The 25311-nt window shown below is 36.6% G+C and overlaps 1 protein-coding gene across 4 annotated transcripts in view; it reads left to right on the top strand.

Annotated features, from left to right (window-relative positions):
- UHRF1BP1L (UHRF1 binding protein 1 like) overlaps positions 1–25311 on the top strand; it is an 85710-nt gene that overhangs the window by 24413 nt on the left and 35986 nt on the right. For 3 of the 4 annotated variants that reach the window (XM_032298785.1, XM_032298795.1, XM_032298803.1), the window contains 10 exons: positions 3401–3563; positions 5294–5332; positions 6458–6549; positions 7743–7932; positions 8793–8933; positions 10453–10623; positions 16191–16371; positions 18633–18716; positions 20264–20446; positions 21509–21627. In XM_032298785.1, coding sequence (XP_032154676.1) covers positions 3401–3563; positions 5294–5332; positions 6458–6549; positions 7743–7932; positions 8793–8933; positions 10453–10623; positions 16191–16371; positions 18633–18716; positions 20264–20446; positions 21509–21627 — 1363 coding nt within the window. Of the gene's footprint in view, positions 1–3400; positions 3564–5293; positions 5333–6457; positions 6550–7742; positions 7933–8792; positions 8934–10452; positions 10624–16190; positions 16372–18632; positions 18717–20263; positions 20447–21508; positions 21628–25311 lie in introns of those variants that run through there. The other variant, XM_032298813.1, reaches the window with a different exon arrangement.

Raw genomic sequence — 25311 nt, 5'->3', positions numbered from 1 at the left:
ATGTATTAATAGAATAGTGTATTGTAATTAGATGGGTTATTCCTCTTGAGACATTTAGATCATTTTTACTTTTTCTTTCTTGTAAGTATCCTTGAAATGAACGTTCCTGTACATACCCAGTCAAGATGTTGCCTGATTTCTCCACTAACCACCTCCATCCCCATATTCCTCCATGCCCAAGACTAAGGATATATAGTCAAATGTTCCATTTGAGTTACTCAGATTAGTCTGTTTTCCATCCTTCCTTCCTTTCCTATAAGTATTATATATATATAGGTTACCGTGTTTCTAATATTTTTTCAGTTCCATTTTATATCATTTTCCCTCCAGTCTTAGAACCTTTGTATATTTTATTCCTCTGCTTGGAATACTTCCTTTCTGTACCTCCCTTTTTTTCCTTGCCTAGTTAACTTTTTCTCATCCTTCAGGTACCAGCTCAAAAGTCCCTGTTTCAGAGAAGCTCTGGATTAGAACTCCTACTGTATTTGCTCTTAGTTGTGCCATTTGGTCTCTCACCAACTAAACTGAAAACTCCACAAGGGCAGGGACCTTGAGTGTGCTGCTTGCCAGTGTATGTGTCTGCATAATGAATTCTCAATACATACTTCCTTAATGTTCCTTCTGGCTCTGATATTCTGCCTCAAGGAAGTGGCAGGGTTTTTGTTTGTTTGTTTGTTTTCTATGGTTAGGAATGGCAGCCTATGAGAAAGCTTCATGGTATTGAATCAAGCGTGATCAGAAGCAAGTATAATATAGCCCAGCATCATTGGTCAAATACATGTGTTAAATGAACGTTGTATTTCTCAGTTGACATCTTGTAAGAAGATATGAATCCAAATAGAATCTGGCTCAAGAAATTCTGTGGCCGGGCGCGGTGGCTCAAGCCTGTAATCCCAGCACTGTGGGAGGCCGAGGCGGGTGGATCACGAGGTCAAGAGATCGAGACCATCCTGGTCAACATGGTGAAACCCTGTCTCTACTAAAAATACAAAAAATCAGCTGGGCATGGTGGCGCATGCCTGTAATCCCAGTGACTCAGGAGGCTGGGGCAGGAGAATTGCCTGAACCCGGGAGGCGGAGGCTGCAGTGAGCCGAGATCGCGCCATTGCACTCCAGCCTGGGTAACAAGAGCGAAACTCCGTCTCAAAAAAAAAAAAAAGAAATTCTGATTTGGGCCAGAATTTGGTGGCTCACCCCTGTAATCCCAGCTCTTTGGGAGGCAGAGGTGGGTGGATCACGAGGTCAAGAGATTGAGACCATCCTGTCCAACATGGTGAAACTTCATTTCTATTAAAAACAAAAAAATTAGTTGGGTGTAGTGGCGCGTGCCTATAGTCCTAGCTACTCTGGAGGCTGAGGCAGGAGGTGGAGGTTGCAGTGAGCCAAGATTGCACCACTGCACTCCAGCCTGGCAACAAAGCAAGACTCTGTCTCAAAAAAAAAAAAGAAATTCTGGTTTTGAGTCACTGGAGAAACATGGGTTTATTGATTGGTATTCTTGTTGACAAGTAGGGCATGTAAGTAACCTAGTACATATTGTTGCTTTAATATTTAATTTCCATAAAAAGTAAAAACTAACTCTTGTTACCCAGTAATTTTTTCAGTTATTTCACTTTTGAAAAAGTATTTGTTGGGCATAGTTAGTAATTTTTTTATTTTTTAGGGTTGTTTTAAAGATAAAGTAATGGGCCAGGCACGGTGGCTCACGCCTGTACTCCCAGCACTTTGGGAGGCCGAGGTGGGTGGATCACGACGTCAAGAGATTGAGACCATCCTAGCCAACGTGGTGAAACCCCATCTCTACTAAAAAATACAAAAATTTGGGTGTGGTGGAACACGCCTGTAGTCCCAGCTACTTGGGAGGTTGAGGCAGGAGCATTACTTGAACCTGGGAGGCGGAGATTGCAGTGAGCCAAACTTGTGCCACTGCACTCCAGCCTGGTGCCTGGTGACAGAGCGAGACTCTGTATCAAAATAAATAAATAAATAAAATAATGTATATGAACATATTTTAAAGTAGATGGGTAATTTATTGTTATCATTGTTGTGATATTAGGCAAGTAACTTCAAGTTTCTCCTTATGTTTACTCATTCACAAAATGAGGTAAAATTATTACTGACCCTAATAGGTTATCATGGGAATTAAATGAAGTAGTCATGCATGTATGCCAAGAGCTTGGAACACACTAAACCCCTGGAAAATGCTCACTGTTATGTTAGTTATTTCCAATCTTTTTTTTTTCTCTTTTTTTCTGAGGCAGGGCCTTGCTGTGTCACCTAGGCTGGAGTGCAGTGGCACAATCTCAGCTCACTGCAACCTCCACCTCCTGGACTGAAGCAATCCTCCCACCTTAACCTCCCGAGTAACTGGGATTACAGGCATGTGGAACACGCTAAGCTAATTTTTTGTATTTTTAGTAGAGATGGAGTTTTGCCATGTTGGTCTTGAACTCCTGGCCTCAAGTGATCTGCCCTCCTTGGCCTCCTAATGTGCTGGGATTATAGGTGTGAGCCACCATGCCTGGCTGGCTTTATCATTTCTTTGTGTTAAACACTTTCCAGTTATACACTTAACTACTTTGAAATGTACAATAAATTACTTTTGACTGTAGTCACCTTGTACTGTCGAATACTATATCTGTATTAGTTTGTTTTCATACTGCCATGAAGACATATCTGAGACTGAGTAAGACTGTGTAATTTATGAAGAAAGGTTTAATTGAGAGGGAGGGAGTGAGGGACAGAGAGAGAGAGAGAGAAAAGGAGAGAGAGAGAAAAAGAGAAACTGCCAAACGCTTTTAAACCATCAGATCTCTTGAGAACCCACACCCTAACTATCATGAGAATGGCGTGGGAGAAACTGCCCCCATGATCCAATCACCTCCCACCAGGTTCTTCCCCTGACATGTAGGCATTACAATTGGAGATGAGATTTGGGTGGGGACACAGAACCATACATATTAATATCTTATTTATTCTACCTAATTGTATTTTTGTACCCTCTACCCATTCCCACCCCTGCTCCCTGCCGCTACCCTTCCCAGCCTCTGGTGACCATCATTTCTGTTCTTGATCTCCATGAGTTCAGTTGTTTTAGTTTTTAACTCCCACAAATGACCAAGTGTAAAGTTTGTCTTTCCCTGACTGGTTTGTTTCACTTAACTGTAATGTCCTCCAGTTCCATCCATGTTGTTGCAAATGACAGGATCTCATTCTTTTTTATGGCTGAATAATACTCCATTGTGTATATATGTACTGCATTTTCTTTATCCATTTATCTGTTGATAGACATTAGGTTGCATCCATAGCTGTTACATTTTTAGTGCTCTGTATATTTGCAAAAATGACTCTGGATTACAGTAACTGACACAAATAAATGTCAATATATATTCTCTTTCAGATTTACCAAAAATTTATCTCCTGACAAGATAAATCTAAGTACCCTTAAAGGAGAAGGTGAACTGAAGAATTTGGAGTTGGATGAAGAAGTGCTCCAGAATATGTTGGATTTGCCAACATGGCTTGCTATCAACAAAGTTTTTTGTAATAAAGCGTCCATTAGGGTGAGACTTTGTTATCTGTGGCTTGATATTTGTGGAAGGCCTTTTATGTTTTCTTTCTATATTTCAACTCTATCTTTTAAAATACTTAGTTTTAGATAATTCTGTAAAAACATTTTTATTACTATAATTTAGAAAGAAAGATACCTTTTGCATAAATGTATGTGCCTTTTATTTAGAGGCGTATATTAACTACTTTATAGATCTTAATTTTTGTTTAAATGTGATTTCATAAATATTTAAAAATTATTAATTTGTTAATAAAATAATTGTATCCATTTGATACATGTTCAAAGATAGTTTTTTCATAAGTTTTATTTTCAGTTGGGACAATATAAACTTGTAGTGAGTCGCTGGGCATGGTAGCTCACACTTGTAATGCCAGCACTTTGGAAGGCCAAGGTGGGCAGATTGCTTGAGGCCAGGAGTTTGAGACTAGCCTGGGTAACATAGTGAGACTGTATCTCTACTGGAAAAAAAAAAAAAAAAAAATTAGCCCAACATGGTAACACATGCTTCTGTAGTCCCAGCTACTTGGGAAACTGAATCAGGATGATCAATTGAGTCTGGAAGGGTGAGGCTGCAGTGAGTCATGATTGTGCCACCGCACTCCAGCCTGGGTGACAGACTGAGACCCTGTCTCAAAAAAAATTTTTTTAAAGTGAATAAAACACTCTTTCAAATGAAGACATGAGAATTAATAAATTTGGAATTTTATCTCTTTTCTTCATTAGTTTCTTTTTCATTTTGAGATTTTTAAGGGGTTCTGTTTACTATTAGTATCATTCCTATTATTATAACTTGCTATTCTACTTAATCTTTTTTTTTTTTTTTTTTTTTTTTTGAGATGGAGTCTTGCTCTGTCACCCAGGCTAGAGTACAGCAGTACCATCTTAGCTTGTTGCAAACTCTACCTCCCAGATCCATGCCATTCTCCTGCCCCAGCCACCCGAGTAGCTGGGATTACAGGCACATGCCACCACAACTGGCTTATTTTCGTATTTTTAGTAGAGATGGGGTTTCACTCTGTTGGTGAGCCTGGTCTCGAACTCCTGACCCCAGGTGACCCACCCGCCTCCGCCTCCCAAAGTGCTGGGATTATAGGCATGAGCCAACATGCCCAGCTGACCTCTACTTATCTTTAATCATATGTCAATTTGTGTCACCTCTTGGTCTTAAAGATGAGGTTTTCTCGAAGTCGTCTCCTTAATTGAAATATTGCATGCTGATTTGTTTCCTAGAACCGAAATTTGGGTTCCTAAGAAACGATTATTAGTTCTATCAGAAAAAGTTCCTATATCCTTTGATAGTCACTTTTAGTTTTTGTTCTATCCTTGGTAAACCTAAATATCTACAAAGAGTTGACACTTTTATTTTAGTAAAGTTTTTTTTTTTTATTTCAATGGCTTTAGAGGTACAAGTGGTTTTTGTTTACATGAATTAATTGTATAGTGATGAAACAACAGGAGACTGTCTCAAAAAAAAAAAAAGAAAAAAGAACTTAGGATTTCTGTTCAAAAGATGACTGAGAAGATATAGCTAGTAATAATTTCTTATATAAAATGAGTACATCTGATTTCAAAAGTGTGAGTTGCTCAGTTTATTTTGTAATTTAATAAAAGTGATTTTATATAATTTGGTGTGTCTGTCACTATATTAATATAACACCTGTGTTGATTACTATTTATATAACTTTCTTCTTAATGATTCATGTTAAATGTTTTCATTTGTAGATCCCATGGACAAAACTGAAAACACATCCCATCTGTTTGGTGAGTTCTGAAACCACTTCAGAAATAAACATTTATATATACACATTATATATATATATACATTATATATTTATATATATATACATTTATATATATACATTACTCTGTTCATAGTAATCTTCTGTTTCATGGAAATATAGTCTGGATTTTTCACCATTTCATTAAAAGCTTTCATTTTATTTTGATAGGACTTAGGTTTCTTATCCTTTAAATGAGAAGTTTTAACCTCAAAATAGGAGCATCTTTAAAGTTTTTCAGGCCTAGAATACTGTCTTCTAAATTGGTATAGTATTTTATTGCATCATTTAACTCTTTGATGATGTACTATGGGATTATTCTTTCAATAACATTTGATCCAGATTGTCTTTGTTTCTCCTTTTACTGATCTAGTAAGTTAGGAAATATGTTCTTTAATATACTTTGCTTTTTAAGGAAAGTTGAAGAAAATTTATCATTTTGTCCTTCATTTAAAAAATATAATTATCAAGAATATAAATAAAACAAGACAGTTTCAGATAATAGTAAATGCTATATATGAAATAGTGAATGAAGAATGACTGGAGTTGTGTTAGTGATGACTATTAAGGGCATTAGATCTTTCTTCAAGGAAAAAAGTATTACCCTGAGAAAGAACCTTTTCCATGATTCAAGTGTTTCTTTCATTTCTTTTTTTTTTTTTAACATTCCCTGCTTATTTCGTATTTCCCATAGTTTTGTGTCTTATGTCTCAGCTTTTAGATTGGGATAAGCTTTTTGGGGAAGTTCAATCCTATTTATTAATGTATAATCTTATTAATGGATAATACATCTGGGATTAGAGATTTCGTTTTCATGAAATCTGATGATTTCAATAGTTAATGACTATATCTTAAATTCAACCCCCCATACACCTGTAATACACAGCTTTTCCACCAGATAATGAATGCCTTGAGAACTGATTGAGTGCTTTGTGGTCTTTTTTGGCATTTGTCTTTGTAGACCTGTAGAGAGACGCTTAAAATGACTCTGCTCACTTACTGTTTACTTTCCTCCTAAAGAAAAATGAAAGAGAGGAAATAATCTTAAATAATACTTTAATAATATGCATAAAATATCTAATTGTTTACATTTTAACATTTTTATTAGTCCCTGGATAAAGTAATAATGGAAATGAGTACCTGTGAAGAACCAAGAGGCCCTAATGGTCCATCACCAATTGCAACTGCTTCAGGACAAAGGTAAGTTACTTCCATAAATCGGCATGACTGCCAAAGGGAGTTCTTTTCTATAGTCAACTCTGTTATTAACAGTAACAGGACATTTTAAAAAATGCGTTAACCTCAACTGGCCTCTATTTCAGTCAGCTCTCCCATCAAACATTTTACAGTTTAGTTATATACATTGCGAAGTTGCAGATTTAACTTTTAACTTCTTTTTTCATCTTGCATTCCTTGCTATTATTAAATAATAATGATTAATGGCAGAGCAGCAGCAGAAAATGGAAACAAAAGAATTTAGGCATCCTGTAAATCACATAGCCTGTATCTCTCTGCATATTATTTTCTGTGCATCAGTGGAACTTTTATGACTCTTAAGAGTTAAGTTGGGCTGGGTGCAGTGGCCCACACCTATAATCCCAGCACTTTGGGAGGCCAAGGTGGGCGGATCACCTGAGGTCAGGAGTTCAAGATCAGCCTGGTCAACATAGTGAAACCGCATGTCTACTAAAAATACAAATATTAGCTCTGGGCAGTGCACACTTTTAGTCTTAGCTACTTGGGAGGCTGAGGCAGGAGAATGCTTGAACTTGGGAGGTCAAGGCTGTAGTAAGCTGAGTTCATGCCACTGCACTCCAGCCTGGGTAATTTTGATATAGACAGGGTTTCGCTCTTTTGGCCAGGCTGATCTCGAACTCCTGGGCTCAAGCGATCTGCCTTCCTCAGCCTCCCAAAGTGCTGGGATTACAGGTGTGAACCACCATGCCCAGTCTAGGCTTTCAGTGAATATCACATTGGCATTTTGTATTGCGTGCCTACTATGTCCTAAGGTGCAGGAGTAGACACTGTGATGTAAAAAGGAATACCATCTGACCTTGGCCTCAAGGACCTCAGAGTATAATGGTGAGTCAAATATGAAACAAATCTTTGCAGGTGGGGGACAGAGGCTCATGTCTGTAATCCCAGCACTTTGAGAGGCTTAGGCAGGAGGATTACTTGAGGTCAGTAGTTCAAGACCAGCCTGGGCAATATACTGAGACCCATCTCTACAAAAAATTAATCCTGGCTTCAAGTGATCTGCCTGCCTCAGCCTCCCACAGTGCCGGGATTACAGGTGTGAGCCACCATGCACAGCCAGCAATGTGCAAATATTAGTAGAACTTATAAAAATTAGTTTTGTCCTTAGTGAATTTTATTTTGCTTTGTTTTTCCAGTGAATATGGCTTTGCTGAAAAAGTAGTTGAGGGAATTACTGTTTCTGTAAATTCTATAGTCATCAGAATTGGAGCAAAAGCCTTCAATGCATCATTTGAACTTTCTCAGCTTCGGATCTACAGTGTAAATGCACACTGGGAACATGGAGATTTAAGGTTTACTCGTATTCAGGATCCACAAAGAGGAGAGGTAAAAAATTTTTTCTTTCCTTTTTAAAGGCTTCATTTAGTGACAAGTAAAGGAGAACAATTAAAATAATCACATCTCATGGTTGCCAGAATCTTGACTTTTAACTTTGCTTTTCTCTGTATTACTTTTTCGGGGGGAGGTGTACAGGGGAGACACGGTTGCACTCTGTTGCCCATGCTGGAGTGCAGTGGCACAATCATGGCTCACTGTAGCCTTGACCTCCCTGGGTTCAGGTGATACTCCCACCTCAGCTTCTTGAGTAGCTGGGACTAAAGTCATGCACCACTGTGCCTAATTTTCATATTTTTGATAGAGACAGCGTTTTGCCATGTTGCCCAGACTGGTCTCAAACTCCTGGGCTCAAGCTATCCACTTGCCTTGGCCTCCCGTAGTACTGGGATTACAGGCCTGAACCACTGCACCTAACTCTCTGTATTACTCTTAATCATTCAGTTACAAAATGTGCACATTTTAATGCTTTTACTGTAATAAATATTTCAATTTAAAGCCCTACTTTAACTTCTCAGCTACTCAGAATTGAATGTTTAAATCCCTCAAACTAAAATACATTATTTAGTTGTTTCTTGGTCACATGATTTAAATGCATTTGAGCTTTACATTAACTGAATTACTTAGAATAAAAGTATTAACAGCTTTACACATGATGAATATGAATATGAAGATATGTAACTGAATTTGATGGAATCATACAATTTACAAAAATACAAACATGGTGAATATATCTAGAATGTCATGTGAAAATTAGTTGATAAGATACATTCGCTTTGTTTCTTAAAACCTACATTTTTCTCATTCTGTTTTGCATGAGTAGGTGAAGTTAATCTCTGTGTTCTCCTTAGGTTTTGACTTTTAAAGAAATAAATTGGCAGATGATAAGAATAGAGGCAGATGCTACCCAGAGTTCACATCTTGAAATTATGTGTGCTCCTGTTCGATTAATAACCAACCAATCAAAAATCAGAGTCACACTTAAAAGAAGGGTGAGTCAACAGGATTACATTATTGATTGTATTAACTTTTGGATTTGACTTTTTGATTTGTGTGTTAACTATTAGTTAACTATAGGAAATTTTAAATAATTTCTTAGGTGAAATATTGGCATACTACCAGTGGCATTGTAAAATAAAGGGAGGTATAGTTACTTAGATAATATTTGTAGAAAACTAGTATAATATTCCTCAGTCTTAGGTTTAATAGATTTTCAAAGGATTTTTTTTTGTTGTTGTTTTTATTTTTATTTTATTTTATTTGTTTTGAAATGAGATCTCACTTTATTGACCAGGCTTGATTGCAGTGGCATGACCAAGGCTCACTGAAGACTTGACCTCCCAGGCTCAAGTGGTTCTCCTGCTTCAGCTTCCCAAGTAGCTGGGACTACAAGCATGCACCACCATGCCTGAATAATTTTTTAAGTTATTTGTAGAGATGAGGTCTCATTATATTACCAGACTGGTCTTGAGCTCCTGAACTCATGTGATCCTCCTGCGTCTGCCTTATTTTTATTTTTATTTTTGGAGATGGGTCTTGCTCTATTGTCCAGGCTAGAGTGCAGTGACACCATCCTAGCTCACTGCAGCCTCAAACTCCTGGGCTCAAGGGATCCTCTCACCTTAGCCTCCCAAGTAGCTGAGACTACAGGAATGTACCACAGTGCCTAGCTAATTTTTAATTTTTTGTAGAGGCAGAGTCTCGCTATGTGGTCTAGGCTGATCATGAACTCCTGGCTTCAAGCAGTCCTTCTGTCTTAACCTTCCAAAGTGCTGGGATTACAGGTGTGAGCCACGATGCCTGGCCTAAACATTTTTGTTTTTGGTAAATTGAATATATTTCTCAGTTGACAATATTTGTTGAACATTTACTGTCTTATAATTTCATTTCTTCTATTGAATCTTTGAATTAATATAAGTAATTATATGATTTATCAGCTATAAATGCCAAATTAAGTTATATAAGTACTATATAACTTGTAAGGTACAAGGATTTGTCTGTCTTTTGTTACCACTGCATCTCTAGTACTAGGAAATACTCCATTCATGTTACAGGAACTCAATAAATACTTTTTATTTTTATTTTTAAAAAGACCAAGTTTCTCTCTCACCTAGGCTGGAGTGCAATGGTGCTATCTCCACTTGCTGCAACCTCTGCTTCCTGGGTTCAAGCAGTTTTCCTGCCTCCTCCTCCCAAGTAGTTGGGATTACACAGGTGTCCGCCACCACACCTGGCTAATTTTTGTATTTTTAGTAGAGACAGGGTTTCCACTGTGTTGGCCAGGCTGGTCTCAACCACTTGATGTCAGATGATCCACCTGCCTCAGCCTCCAAAAAGTGCTGGGATTACAGGCGTGAGCCACTGTGCTTGGCCAGCAAATACTTTTTGAATGAAGGAAGAATCCATATTTAATTTTATTCAAAAAGGTTTTGAAAGCAATTTTTGAATACAAGTGTGTTATAAGGTTTATATCTTGGCTTAATTTTATAAAACTTTTTTTTCCCCCCACAGTTAAAGGACTGCAATGTCATAGCAACAAAGTTAGTTCTAATATTGGATGACTTATTATGGGTTTTAACTGATTCCCAGTTGAAAGCTATGGTACAATATGCAAAATCTCTTAGTGAAGCAATAGAAAAATCAACAGAACAAAGAAAGAGTATGGCTCCTGAACCTACACAGGTATGCTATAAAATTAACAGGAAAAATACTTACTTTACAGGAAAATAGTTTAAAAATCAGAAGGATTTGTTCGTATTTTCTTTAAGGAACAGATTGTGAGGCTTTGAATACAAGAATCTTCTTTATCTAGATGTCTTCCAGGTAATTTTATATAAGTAGTATCTATATGAAAATGTATTCGTATCTATTAGTGTTTATTTTGTTTAGAGCTCTGTATAAGGCACTAAGGGTAATGATGACATAAAAGTATTTGATATTTTAATACCTCTGTTTAGGAAGTTAAATGAGTGTAGTTTTAAAACTACTAAAGTAAAAGTAAACGAGGGAAAACCTAGGTAATCATAGGCAAGAGAGGACATGTGAGAGTTACTTGTGCAGAGAACCAAAGCCATAAGGAATTGCTGAAATTGGACACAAAACTGCTGAAGTTGTCTGATGGCTGGTGCAAGAACAGGGACAAGCATAATGAGCTATTTATCACTTTCTTGAAAGTGATTATTAGTTTGTGTGGAGCATTATTAGTTGGTATGAAGAAGAAAAGTTTTCCTAGTCTTTCCCCATAGTAAGTTCTGAGTACCAATACATAAAGATCTTTATAGAAGAGACAATGAGAATTATAATGGATAATATTGTTAATAATTTTATGCAAAGTATAAATGAATTTTTCTATCTACCCCTAATAAAAACTGGATAGTATAAAATTATGCACCTGTGAAGCTATTTCCTTGGAAACAGTGTTATATATCTCAGATATATAGCTTGTTGGTGATCTGGCTTTGTACATGGGAATGGCATACATTTAGGCTTTCTTTATTTTTTGAGACAGAGTCTCTGTCGCCCAGGCTGGAGTGCAATGGTGCAATCTCAGCTCACTGCAACTTCCACCTTCCAGGTTCAAGTGATTTTCGTACCTCAGCCTCTCGCGTAGCTGGGACTATAGGCAAGCATCACCTTGCCCCCCTAATTTTTTTTGTAATTTTAGTAGAGACATGGTTTCACTGTGTTAGCCAGGCTGGTATCAAACTCCTGGCCTCAAGCGATTTGCCCTCCTCGGCCTCCCAAAGTGCTGGGATTACAGGTGTGAACCCCCATGCCCAGTCTAGGCTTTCAATGAATATCACATTGGCATTTTTTATTGCTTACCTACTATGTCCTAATGTGCAGGAGTAGACATTTTGATGTGAAAATGAATACCATCTGACCTTGGCCTCAAGGACCTCAGAGTATAATGGTGAGTCAAATATGAAACAAATCTTTGTAGATGGGGGACAGAGGCTCATGTCTGTAATCCCAGCACCTTGGGAGGCTTAGGCAGGGGGATTACTTGAGGCCAGTAGGTTAAGACCAGCCTGGGCAATGTACTGAGACCCATCTCTACAAAAAAATTTAAAAATCATCTGAGTTTGATGGTATATACCTGTCATCCTAGCTACTTGGGAGACCGAGGCAGGAGGATTGTTTGAGCCCAGGAAGTCAAGCCATTGTACCACTGCACTTCAGCCTGCATAACAGTGAGATCCTGTCTCAAAAAAAAAAAAAAAAGAAAAGAAAAAGAAAAATCTCCAAATCATTGTAGTTGAATGTAAATGTTAGCATGAAGAAGTAAGGGAAAGGGTTATGTGTAGGAACTACAGAAACAGAGAGAGGTTTCAATTAATTGCTTGCAGGGTTTAGAAAGGTTTCACAAAGAGGATAATGAAATTAAGTCTTAGAAATGAGTAGCAATTCACAGGCAGACATGGGGGGAAGGCATTTCAGAAGAGACAGTAGAATCTGCACAAGTATAGTATTTTTAAAGAACATGTTATTTTCTGATAAAGATAAGAAATTTGGTGTTACTAATGTTTTTAGGAGTGAGGTTCAAATGCCTCAGGATATAACAATTTTCCAAGTTTTATATTTTAAAGAAATTGAGTTCCACATATTCCACTTTGATGTGTATTCTTTCTTAAACTTGATCTACCAGAGAATATGCTTGCATTAAGATGTCAGACTGGCTCTCCCTTTCCATAATGACTCTAATCCTACTTTATAAATGAAAGGCATTATTACTCATCCTCAGTCTTACTAGAATGAATTTGAACAGGGAGGGGATGAAAACCCCTCTGGGAACAAGATAGAGTGGCATTTTGAAACATTGCTATTCATGTTGGAAGTTAATGGCTCTAATGACAAAGGAACAAGTCTAGTTCTTTGTTTTTAACGCATTTGAAGGACGATCAAATAATTGTCAGCTATTAGAGATTATTAAAATAATTTTTTATAGTAGATCACTTAGTGAAGGCAACCTGAAGGCATTGAAAGGATCAAGTCATATGGCTAAAACAAAACTGCTTTCCTTTCAGTCTACCTATTTATGTGAACAAGGTTTTCTAGAGCTTATAGCCATAAAAACAAATAAACATACAGAATTGAAAGTGAATTTTGTATTATTCTACCAATAAATTATTCATCCAATGGGGCATCTGCAGAATTCTCAGGGGATTCTGATTTTAACCATTTGGCAAACAGACCACTGGGCTCTACCATAGAATAGTTTCCCTCGACTGGTAGCCTGAGTTGAAATAAAAGTTTGCAATGACTATAATTGAAACATGTTGTATAATACATAGAAGAATTTGGACGTTTTCCTGTGGTCATCTGGGAGCCAGTGGAAGTTTTTAAGTAAGTTGAGGATAAGGAAGAGAGAAAAGTTGAGGACTTTGGAATGACAATTGGTAGTGTCATTAGCCAATAAGGGAAGGCAGAAGAAGGAAGTAGGTTTGATTAAGGAAGATAAGGGTAAGAAAAGCCATTTTGGAGCTGAAAAGTATAAGGAAAAAAGTAGAGAAGAGTAGTTTACAATATTACCGTCATAGACATAAATATTATTCTGTTAAGGCTTGCAACAAAGATTTTTGGTAGTTTAGGTTGTAATTAACAGAGATGGTGGTCATAGTTAAAAACTAACAGATTGAAGGTTGATATTACTGTATAGCTCTTATATGTGGATTTGTTTATGTAAAATGGACTATGGATTAGAAAATTAGATATGTATCTATTGGGAAACTAGAAACAAGGACAAAATTCTGTCATCTCAGCATGCTAACAAAACTTGTGCTACCATTTTGAGGGTGGTTTTTGCCCCAGCGTATGCACTTTTTCCTAGTTGTAGTTCCTGGGCATATGCAAGTTTCTTCCATGTCTCTAGTCTTTGTAACTATTACGTTTTGTTGCTCCATAATATGTTATAGCAGATACATTTAACCATTAGGATAGAATTGTTTTCTTGGATAGTAGTTATCATGTTACTCCTTTGATATCATACAGAATGTCCTAATCTGATTATTTCAGGTCACGAGGGAGCATGTCAGAAAGTGAATTAGTTAACAGTGTTTCTTTACTCAACTTTACAACTAGGCCATTGTTTTCTGTTACAAATATTTGCTTAGCTTCATCTTACTCTTCTCTAAAAGAGAAAGAAGACTATCTTGAAAATTAAGAGGTGTTAACATTATTCATAGGGCCAGGTGCAGTGTAATCCCAGCACTTTAGGAGGCTGAGGCGGGTGGATCTCTTGAGATCAGAAGTTCAGGACCAGCCTGGCCAGCATGGTGAAACCCTGTCTCTACTAAAAATACAAAAATTAGCCAGGCATGATGGTGGGAGCCTGTAATCCCAGCTACTTGGGAGGCTGAGGCAGGATAATCGCTTAAACCTGGGAGATGGAGGTTGCATGAGCTGAGGCACTCCATCCTGGGTGACAGAGCAAACTCCATCTCAAAAAAAAAAAAAAGATTATTAATGAGGCATACAATGGCCCATTTTTTTTCTTCCAGAAATAGCATCCAAAAACCTGACTTTACCATAGTATTAAGAGGAAGGTTTGTAGGGAGATTAATGTTTATATTTTTACTTTTATCAGCATTTATCTTAATAAAGAAGAGAGAAAACAATAAAAGAAGTACTGGAGAGTATTTTTAAATAGCACCATCATAGGCATAAATACCTTGTTATAGCTTTGAAAATAGATGGGAAAAACAGGAGAAAAATTGTTTGACATCAGTTTAATAATTAATGAAAAGTTTTCTAGAGTATCTAGTATTCAACGTTCTATAGCTATATTTCACCTTTCTGTTTCTTTACTTACTGTGGTCTGCAATCATTTTCATGAAGAAATTTTCATTTACTAATTACACTTTGCAGTTCTTTTACAGTATGATCATAGTTCTTCATAGATGTATATAAATATATATACATACAAAATATATATATTTTGATCTTCTTTAAGTAATTAACCATCTTTTATTATAACTTATGAATTTGAACATTGTTAATTTTTAAAGTGGAAAATATGGTGTTTATCATAATTATAAAAATTCATCTACAGTTTTGTGGCTCACATGTCAGATAATCTTACATTATAGTTGTGTATACAGAATCATTTTAGCCTATTAGAGGTTCATATATATTTTTATATGTTAAAAATGTACTATACCATTTCTCTTTAGGGAAAAAAATATTTGAACTCACAACCTATTTATAAATCCTGTCTCCTTTCTGGCTTCTTTAGTTATTCAAGTTCAAAGGACACATCACATCTTTTAGGAGAGGCACCAGAGCATTTAGAATGCTAAATAATATCACAGGAGCTTCAGAAAAATATTTGAACTCACAACCACTTTATAAATCCTGTCTCCTTTCTGGCTTCTTTAGTTATTCAAGTTCAAAGGATACACCATATCTTTTAGGAGAGGCACCAGAACACTTAGAGTACAAAATAATATCACAGGGGCGTCTACAAAGATGTGCTTTATTTCTATAGGATATTGTGTTAGTCCTTTTTAACACTGCTGTTAAAGACATACCTGAGACTGGGCAGTTTACAAAAGGAAGAGGTTTAATTGGACTTACAGTTCCATGTGGCTGGAGAAGCCTCATAATTATGGCAGAAAGTGAGGAGGAGCAAGTCCCTTCTTACATGGATGGTAGCAGGCAAAGAGAGAATGAGGAATATGGAAAGCCAGAAACCCCTGATAAAACCATTAGATCTCTTGATGCTTATTCACTACCACAAGAACAGTAGGGGAGGAACCGCCCGCATGATTCAATTATCTCCCACCAGGTCCCTCCCACAACACATGGAAATTATGGGAGTACCATTCAAGGTGAGATTTAGGTGGGGACACAGAGCCAACAACCATATCAGATACACAACAGTGTACACAGGGCCCACATTTGTTTTCTTTTTAATATATAGAACTAATAATATTCAAGTAAACTGCCTTTAAGAGTTAACTACATTTTCTAAAACAAGGGCTGTAAATATGTTAAATATAACTTCAGATATTTACTGAGACATATTGGGGTTCATATTTGATTTGTGTATAGTTTTACAGTTTTTAAGCTTTAGTTTTATTCTTAGGTAATTCAGAAAATATTTTAGTGAAGCTAAGTTATTCATGAAAAATAAAATGTATGATGGTTATTTTTCATGACTTTTCAATTGAAAATATTTAGATTTTTTTTGTGTGTGAAATTTCCAATATTTAAATTGGCAGTGATAAGGGAGTTTTGAATCTTTTTAGAGCTCTACAGTAGTCGCATCTGCCCAGCAAGTGAAGACAACACAAACTTCAAATGCTCCTGATGTAAATGATGCAATTGTGAAACTATTCAATGACTTTGATGTTAAGGAAACCTCCCATCATTTAGTAATTTCTCATCTAGATCTACATATATGTGATGACATTCATGCTAAAGAAAAAGGTAAAATAATTTGCTTATTTTGAACTATTTTGGTTTTTCTAGAATTGACTACAAAACTAGGTTGTTTATTAAATCTCTTGTATAGGATGTCTTGTAAGATAATTTGTCATAATTGTGTTCATATGAATGTGTAGATGAAAGGCACAATTGGAAGCATATTGGTAGGAAATTTTATTTTGCTTTAGCAGTTAGTACTTAAGGTTAATTAGTTGTTAACCATCAATACTAACAATAAAATTAGCTTTAAAAAATCAAACACTGATAAATGACACTCTTGGAGGATGATGTAATATTAGACTTGCCTTTGAATTAACTTTTTCATAATTTTGAAGTTGTCTGCAAATTAAATTTTAGTCCATACTTAATTCATAATTATTTGTAGTTGTGTTTTCGGCATTGTAGTTTATCTGCCTATTTTGAGTAGACATACAGCCGTGTAACTCTTTAACATATTTTATGACTACTTCTCCTCCCATCCTTCCAAAATTTGATTAGGAAGCAAAATTTCAGTTAGTTTTCTTGTAGTTTTTGTCCATCTTATTTTTCCTTGTTTAGTAAACATAACAGGGTAACCAGGAAGCTGCCCTTTGTCATTCTGTAAATATGTAGTTCTGTAATCTAGATGCTGGGCATTTTTTTTGTTTCTTTGCTGGAGAGTATCCCTGGCCTAGAAGTATTGGGGGTGAGTTCAGCAGGTAGGCCTGTCGTAAGGACTATAATTCTCCAACTTTGGTGAGCATTAGAATCAAGCTGAAGACCTTTAAACAGTAGAGTTATCTGATCTCTGGGCCTCAGATCTGAATCAGGATCTATATCTATGAAAATTTTTGCCCTGTGTTTTTAAGCTGGGAAAGTGAATATTGAGACCACGGATACTTAGCAGTAGAAGTTACTCTGCCTTCATTAGACAAGGCAGCTACCTGAAAGGTTGGAGGGGTAAAGATGAGGAAGATTTGGGGTTTGTGGAGAGATTTGTTATCTTTAAAATGTGATTTTTATGTTCACGTTATACCATTGTGTCATTTGACCTACAGTGGTATCTTTTACTTTTGAGATTTGAAAGGAAAATCCAAAAAAGTTAGAACAAACCAAACTAAGAAAATGTGGTGGTCAAGATTAAGTAACGAGAATGGAGAAAGTATTTTCTAAGGCCTTACATTCTTCACTATTCCCTCATAGAATAAGTTGAATGATTTTATTTAGGAGGAAAACCTTTCCACCAAAATATCTCTTTAATAGTGCAGTTTGTAATCACTACTTTTCTGAAATTCAAAAGGCTCTGAAATGTTATTTTATAAGTTTGTGAAAAAAGCACTTGGTGGCAAAACCTGACTTATACCAACACATTTTTTATATTTATGTTTTGCTGCAGAATTGCTATTTTTATTATTGCTGCCTCAGAACCTGCTGGGATCGTTGCATGGTATATCCTGTATATACCATATTACTGTCACGAAATCTAAACATTTCTGAATTCTGAAACATTTGGCTTTCCAAAGGTTTTACGTAAGGGATTGTAGACCTGAACTAGAAATTCTAGTTGAGATAAATTAGATTTTACAAATTAATATAGAGGTGTATACTGAGACATAGCTATGTCTCAGTTTGTATTTTTCTTACTTCTGATTGATTTGCCCATTTTGTTTTAAAATTTGATTTTTATGCTCATGTTACACCAATTCGTGATCTACTTTTGATCTTCTTATAGCTGTGTGACTTTGAACAACTTACCTAACCTAACAGACTTTTAATTTCCTTTTCAGTAAGAGGTAGGATGATACAGTGTAGTGGTTAAGATTTCCTGGGTTCAAATCCAAACTTTGTACTTAACTAGCTGTATGTCCTTGGCCTCTTTGGGCCTTAGTTTCCTTATCTTGAAGATAAGGATAATAATGATTGTATCTATCAAATGGGGTTGTTATGAAAATCAAATGAGTAAGTATACCTAAAGTTTTTAAAATAATGCCTGACATAGGGAGAGGCCCTGTAAATATAAAAGTTCTGCTACTATCGTCTGTGAACTCTACCAGGGCAGGGATTCTGCTATTCTTGTATTCTTACCTTTTATCCTAATGCCTTGCAAATGAGGAGGGCTCAGTAAGTACTTATTGGATTGAATTATATTTCCTAAAATCCTTAATGTGCTTTATGAAAGAGAGACAGTTATTACCACTTGGACTCCAAGTATGGTAAAAATCTTTTGTGGTGAATTAAATGTTTCTGATAATTTCCTTAATATCTTTTTCTCTTTCTTTTCCCAGAGTCAAACAGACGTATTACTGGAGGGGCAATGCAACTTTCTTTTACGCAGCTAACTATAGATTATTATCCTTACCATAAAGCAGGTATGTATAACAGCTTCTTTAAAAGATATAAATGTTATTTTAAAATTATATAGCCAATTTGTTTAGTTTTATTTTGTTAGCAAGAAATGAGATGAAGAAATCGGTATTTTTCTCCTGGCAGTATTTTACTAAGAAAGTGGAATTGCCATGGAATTTAGTCATACAGTTTACATTGAGATTTATGTAAATTATTGGAAACCATAATTTTTAGAAATTGACAGTTTTCCAAATAACCAGTTTAAAACTTAAAGAAAAAAATCAGAGTACAGAGGAGATGTGTTTGTGCTATTTTGTTGTGACAAAAACAGGTTATTAGTAAATGTTTTAAATTTTTAAATGATTTATATATTTAAAAATTGGAAAAGTGTATGAAGCTAAGAATAAGAGTAGGTTTAGCTAAATTATAGGATTCCAGATTTCATAGGCTTTTAATAATCTAGTATTGGTAGATTATTTCTCCCAAATAATGAAAAGAAAAAAAGTATGATTATTGTGGCCAAATTAAGTAATTTGACCTTAGGCATAGTTTTGCTTTTTGGTGGTATTTGGCATTAATCCAAGTGAGAAAAACCAAACTAGAGATCATACAGTTTTCCAGGACATTTTAAAAATGGTAAAGTTTTTCTGTTCATACATTTCTGTTTAACATTTTCTACCAATGTTTGTCATTTCTACGTTGGTACCTGATTAAATTTAAAGGTTGTATGATATGCTTTGTTTTTTTCTTTTTCGTTTTAAATTTTTATTGCTGATATTCAATATGATGATTTTCTTTTAAAGCATTTTGTCTTATGTATTATCCTCCTGACTCATAAATTAACTTACAAATGCATAAAATTTTTAAATAGAAATTATTTATTTTTTGGGAGGTGAAACATTCATAGAGTAGATTTTCTTTTTTTTTGAAACAAGGCCTCATGAGTACAGTGGCATGATCACTGCTCACTACAGCCTTGACCTCTTGCCTCAGCCTCCCAAAGTGCTGGGATTATATGTGTGAGCCACTATGTCTAGCCTGATTTTATTGTCTTAACCCTTTTATGTGCATATTACTTTTCTTAGTTGCTACAGAGAAAACTAATAATCCTGATTTTATATTTTTCTTCCAGAAACTATGGCTGAGTACATGTTGAAAAGTTCATTTTTGTGGTTTAGGTTTTTGTTAGTTACTTTACAACAAATCTTTGATGAAAGGATTTTATTTCTTTCCTAACATTTTCTGGGATTAAGTTTAATGGAAGTTTACCAGGTAATTGAGCATCCAGTGAAGGGTGACCAGTCAAATGGCTTTAAATTGAACCTGAGTGATTTTCTACTAAAAATGTGTACTAGATAGAAACTCCTCCAGATGATTTGCTTTTGACATTCTTTCTCTCTATTTCAAATGTTTTGCTCATATTTCAGAATAACATGTAGTAGGTAAAGCCTGTAAATTTTTCGGATATCAATGCCTTTCTTCAATAAATGACTAAATCTCATTGGAAGCATTACTATAATAATTGAAAGTTGTACATTTTTCAATGAAATACCTGTTATTCATTTTACAGGAGATAGCTGTAATCATTGGATGTATTTTAGTGATGCAACCAAAACAAAAAATGGATGGGCCAACGAGTTATTGCATGAATTTGAGTGCAATGTTGAAATGCTTAAACAGGCTGTGAAGGATCATAATGTAGGTTCACCTCCTAAATCCCCAACACATGCCTCTCCCCAGCACACACAAACAGGTATTTTATCTATAATAACATTATGGCATTCCCCTAATCTTAAGGGTATTTGTGCTTGTATGTGTGTATCTGTGTGTGTGTGCACGCGCACACACATGCGCGTGCGCACATGCCTCTGTGTGTGTGATCATATTTCCTGTAAATAAGTATTTTTTGTTTGTTTTTAATGTGGAGATGGGGGTATCACTGTGTTGCCTAGGGTAGTCTCAAACTCCTGGCCTTAAGCAATTCTCCCACCTTAGCCCTCCCCAAAGCCCTGGGATTACGTCAGCCACACCCAGCCAAATGTTTTTAATTAATGGCTAAAACCCCTGCATCCTTCATTCAGACCAAGATAGGCTTGTGGATTAAAGCACTTTTAAACTTAAAATAACCAATAATAGTCACACCCAGGTAGAATTTTTCAAACTCTTAAGTAGCTAGAAGATCTCTTATTTTTTCTTTTTAGTCAACACAAAATAATTGTACATATTTATGAGGTACAGTATGATACTTTTTTTTTTTTTGCTGGCCCAGTAAGGATTGAAGTATGGTATTTTGATACATGTATACAAATGTAGAATGATAAAAGCAGAATAATTAGCATATTCATCACCTCAGACATTTATCATTTATGTTGGGAACATTCAAAATCTGCTCTTATTAGCTATTTGAAAAAATAAATTATTATTAATTAAGTCACCCTATAAAAGCTAGAAATTAGTTCTACTATCTAGCTGTACCTTTGTATTCACTAATTACCCTTTGTCTGTCCCTCCCCTGCCCTCCCCCATAGTATTCCTTTTCTAATTCTATGTAAATATCTCATTTTTAACAAGAATGTCATTCCAAGTTTTGTAGAAGAGTAACTTAAATGTGATATATGTGATTCTTCTTAAAAGAATAATCACCACAATAACTTACGTCCTGTATCACTTTATAATTTATAAAGTATGTCCACAAATATTATCTTGTTTGAGAAGTTAGTATTCACATATATTTCTAGTACCTGCCTTAATAATAGAAGAGTGACTGTTAAAAATAATTTTGCGACAAATTGAAAGGTGTTTTTGTTTCCAACAGAGAAGGACTACACTCTGAAAGGGACATGCAGAACACCTTCAGTATTATGTCAACAGTCAAAAGCTAAGCTAATGTCTAGTTCTGTTGTGGTTAGACTTGCAGATTTCAATATCTACCAGGTATGTTTTTTATTCCAATTAAATCGTCTTATAAACGCAGTATCTCTCTAAGCAACTCCAATAAAAAATGCTAACATTTTATTTCAAAAGTCTTTACAAGTTTTATGAAATGGCCATATTAGATGCCATAGAAATATCAGTTTATTAATTTTTGATAATATGGTTACTCAGAGTTAGCCAAACTAACATTATAGGCACAGTCCTTAAGTTTGCCTAAGTGCTTCTGACAAAATGGTGCTGGTACAAAAACAGTTGCATAGAGCAATGAAACAGATTAGAGAACCTAGAAATAAAGCTGCACACCTGCAACCATCTGATCTTCTACAAAGTCGACAGTAATAAGCAGTGGGGAAGTGGTTCCCTGTTTAATAATGTTGCTGGGATAACTGGCTGGCCATATGCAGAAGATTGAAATTAGACCCTATCCTTTCACCACACACGAAAATTAACTCAAGATGAAATGAAAGACTTAAATGTAAAGTCCAAAACTGTAGAAACTCTAGAAGACAACCAAGGAAATAGAATTCTAGACATTGGCCTCCACAGATCTCATGAGGAAAACAAAAGTAATTGAAACAAAAGCAAAAATTGGCAAGTGAGACCTCATTAAAGGGCTTCTATACGGCAAAATAAAGCTATCAACAGAGTCAACAGACATCCTACCAAATGGGAGAAAATATTTACAAATTATTCATCTGACAAAAGTCTAATATCCAGAACCTATAAGGAACTTAAATCTACAAATAAAAACCAAACACCATTAAAAAGTGGACAAAGGTCATGAACACACACTTCTCAAAAGAAGACATATGTGCAGCCAACAAGCATATGAAACAGTGCTCAACATCACTAATCAACAGAGAAATGCAAATCAAAACCACAGTGAGATACCATCTCACACCAGTCAGATACCATCTCACACCAGTCAGAATGGCTATTATTAAAAAGTTAAAAAATAACAGTTGTTGGTGAGGTTATAGAGAAAACGGAATGCTTATACACTGTTGTTGGGAATGTAAATTTGTTCAGCCACTATGGAAAGCAGTTTGGAGTTTTCTCAAAGAATTTTAAAAAGAAATACCAATTGACCCAGCAATCCCATTACTGGATATATATACCCAGAGGAATATAAATCTTTCTACCAAAGGCACATGCACTTGTATGTTCATGGTAGCACTCTTTATAATAGCAAAGACATGGAATCAATCTAGATGCCCATCCATGGTGCAATGAATAAAGAAATTGGTACGTATACACCGCAGGATACTATGCAGCCATAAAAAGAATGCAATCATGTTTTTTGTTGCAACATGGATGCAGCTGGAGGGCATTATCCCAAGTGAATTAATGCTGGAAAAGAAAACCAAGTACTGCATATTCTCACTTATAAGTGGGAGCTACACATTGAGTGCACATGGACACAGAGGGAAACAGTAGACATGGGATCTTACTTGAGGGTGGAGGGTTGGGGGAGGGTGAGGATTGAAAAACTATTTAACTGATACTATGCCCACTATTTGGGTTGTGAAATTATTTGTACACCAAACCCCAGTGCAATTTACCCATACAACAAACCTGCACATGTACCCCCTGAATCTAAAGCAAAAGTTGGAAGAATAAAAGACTTTGTACACCAACTACAACTTTGGAAGTTTCTGAAAACCATTCTCAGGTTCAGTAATTCACTACAAAGACTCACAGAACCCATTGAAATATATTAAAGTCTGTTATATAAATATATCTAAATTATATATAAATATTTCATATTTATATGAAATCTATTATAGTCACATTATACATCTGTTATAGTCACATTATACAAATTAGAACCAGCCTTAGGAACAGATGCCTAAGGCAGAGTCTTTATTCCTCCCTGTATGAGTCTGTTTTCATGCTGCTGATAAAGACATACCAGAGACTGGGCAATTTACAAAAGAAAGAGGTTTACTGGACATATAGTTCCACATGGCTAGGGAAGCCTCACAATCATGGCAGAAGGCAAGGAGGAGCAAGTCACATCTTATGTGGATGGCAGCAGGCAAAGAGAGAGCTTGTTCAGGGAAACTCACATTTTTAAAACCAGCAGATCTTGTGAGACTCATTCAGTACCACAAAAACAGCACAGGAAAGACACACCCCCGTAATTCAGTCACTTCCACCATCTGCCTCCCACAACATGTGAGAATTGTGGGAATTTCAAGATGAAATTTGGGTGGGGACACAGCCAAACCATATCATTCTGCCCTGGTCCCTCCAATCTTATGCCTTCATATTTCTAAACCAATCATGCTTTCCTAACTGTCCCCCAGAGTTTTAACTCATTTCACCATTAACTCATAAGTCCACAGTCTAACATCCCATCTGAGACAAGTCCCTTCTGCTTATGAGCCTATAAAATCAAAAGCAGTTTAGTTACTTCCTACATACAATGGGAGTACGAGGCATTGGGTAAATACAGCCATTCCATATGGGAGAAGTTGGACAAAACAAAAGGGGCCACAGGCCTCATGCAAGTCCAGAATCCAGTGGGGCAGTCAAATCTTAAAACTCCAAAAACAATCTCCTTTGACTCCATGTCTCACAAACACATCACACTGATGTAAGAGGTGGGTTCCATGATGTTAGGGCAGCTCCACTGCCGTGTCTTTGCAGGGTACAGCCCTCCTCTCAGCTGTTAGGCATTTAGTGTCTGCTGATGCCTTTTCTAAGCATGTGGTACAAGCTCTTGGTGGATCTTCCATTCTGGGATTAGGAGTATGGTGGTCCTCTTCTCACAACTCCACTAGGTGGTACCCCAGTAGGGACTTTGTTTGGGGGCTTTGACCCCATATTATCCTTCTGCACTGCCCTAGCAAAGGTTCTCCATGAGGACCCTGACCCTGCAGCAAGCTTCTGACTGGGCATCCAGGCATTTCCATACATCCCCTGAAATCTAGGTGGAGGGTCCCAAACCCCAGTTCTTGACTTCTGTGCACCAGCAGGCTCAGCACCATGTGGAAGCTGGCAAGGTTTGGTGCTTGCACCCTTTGAAGCCATGGCTCAAGCTGTATGTTGGTCCCTTTCAGCCATGGCTGGAGTGGCTGGAATGCAGGGCACCAAGTCTTAGGCTGCACACAGCACAGGGATTGTGGGCCCAATCCACAAAACCACTTTTTCCTTCTAGGCCTCTGGGTCTGTAATAGGAGGGGCCGCCATGAAGACCTCTGACATGCCCTGGAGACATTTTCCCCAATGTGTTGGGGTTTGACGTTAGGCTCCTCTTTTCTTATCAAATTTCTGCAGCCAGCTTGAATTCCTCCTCAGAAAATGAGATTTTCTTTTCTATTGCGTTATCAAGCTGCAAATTTTTTGAACTTTTATGCTCTCCTTCCCTTATAAAACTAAATGCCTTTAAAAGCACACAAGTCGGCCGGGCGCGGTGGCTCACGCCTGTAATCCCAGCACTTTGGGAGGCCGAGGCGGGTGGATCATGAGGTCAAGAGATCGAGACCATGCTGGTCAACATGGTGAAACCCCGTCTCTACTAAAAATACAAAAAATCAGCTGGGCATGGTGGCACGTGCCTGTAATCCCAGCTACTCAGGAGGCTGAGGCAGGAGAATTGCCTGAACCCAGGAGGCGGAGGTTGCGGTGAGCTGAGATCGCGCCATTGCACTCCAGCCTGGGTAACAAGAGCGAAACTCC

The sequence above is a fragment of the Sapajus apella genome, unplaced genomic scaffold, assembly GCF_009761245.1.
Source record: "Sapajus apella isolate SASKATOON/1434 unplaced genomic scaffold, GSC_monkey_1.0 scaffold2, whole genome shotgun sequence".
In the NCBI taxonomy this organism is placed as follows: domain Eukaryota; kingdom Metazoa; phylum Chordata; class Mammalia; order Primates; family Cebidae; genus Sapajus; species Sapajus apella.
This window is presented reverse-complemented; position numbering and strand designations above follow the sequence as displayed.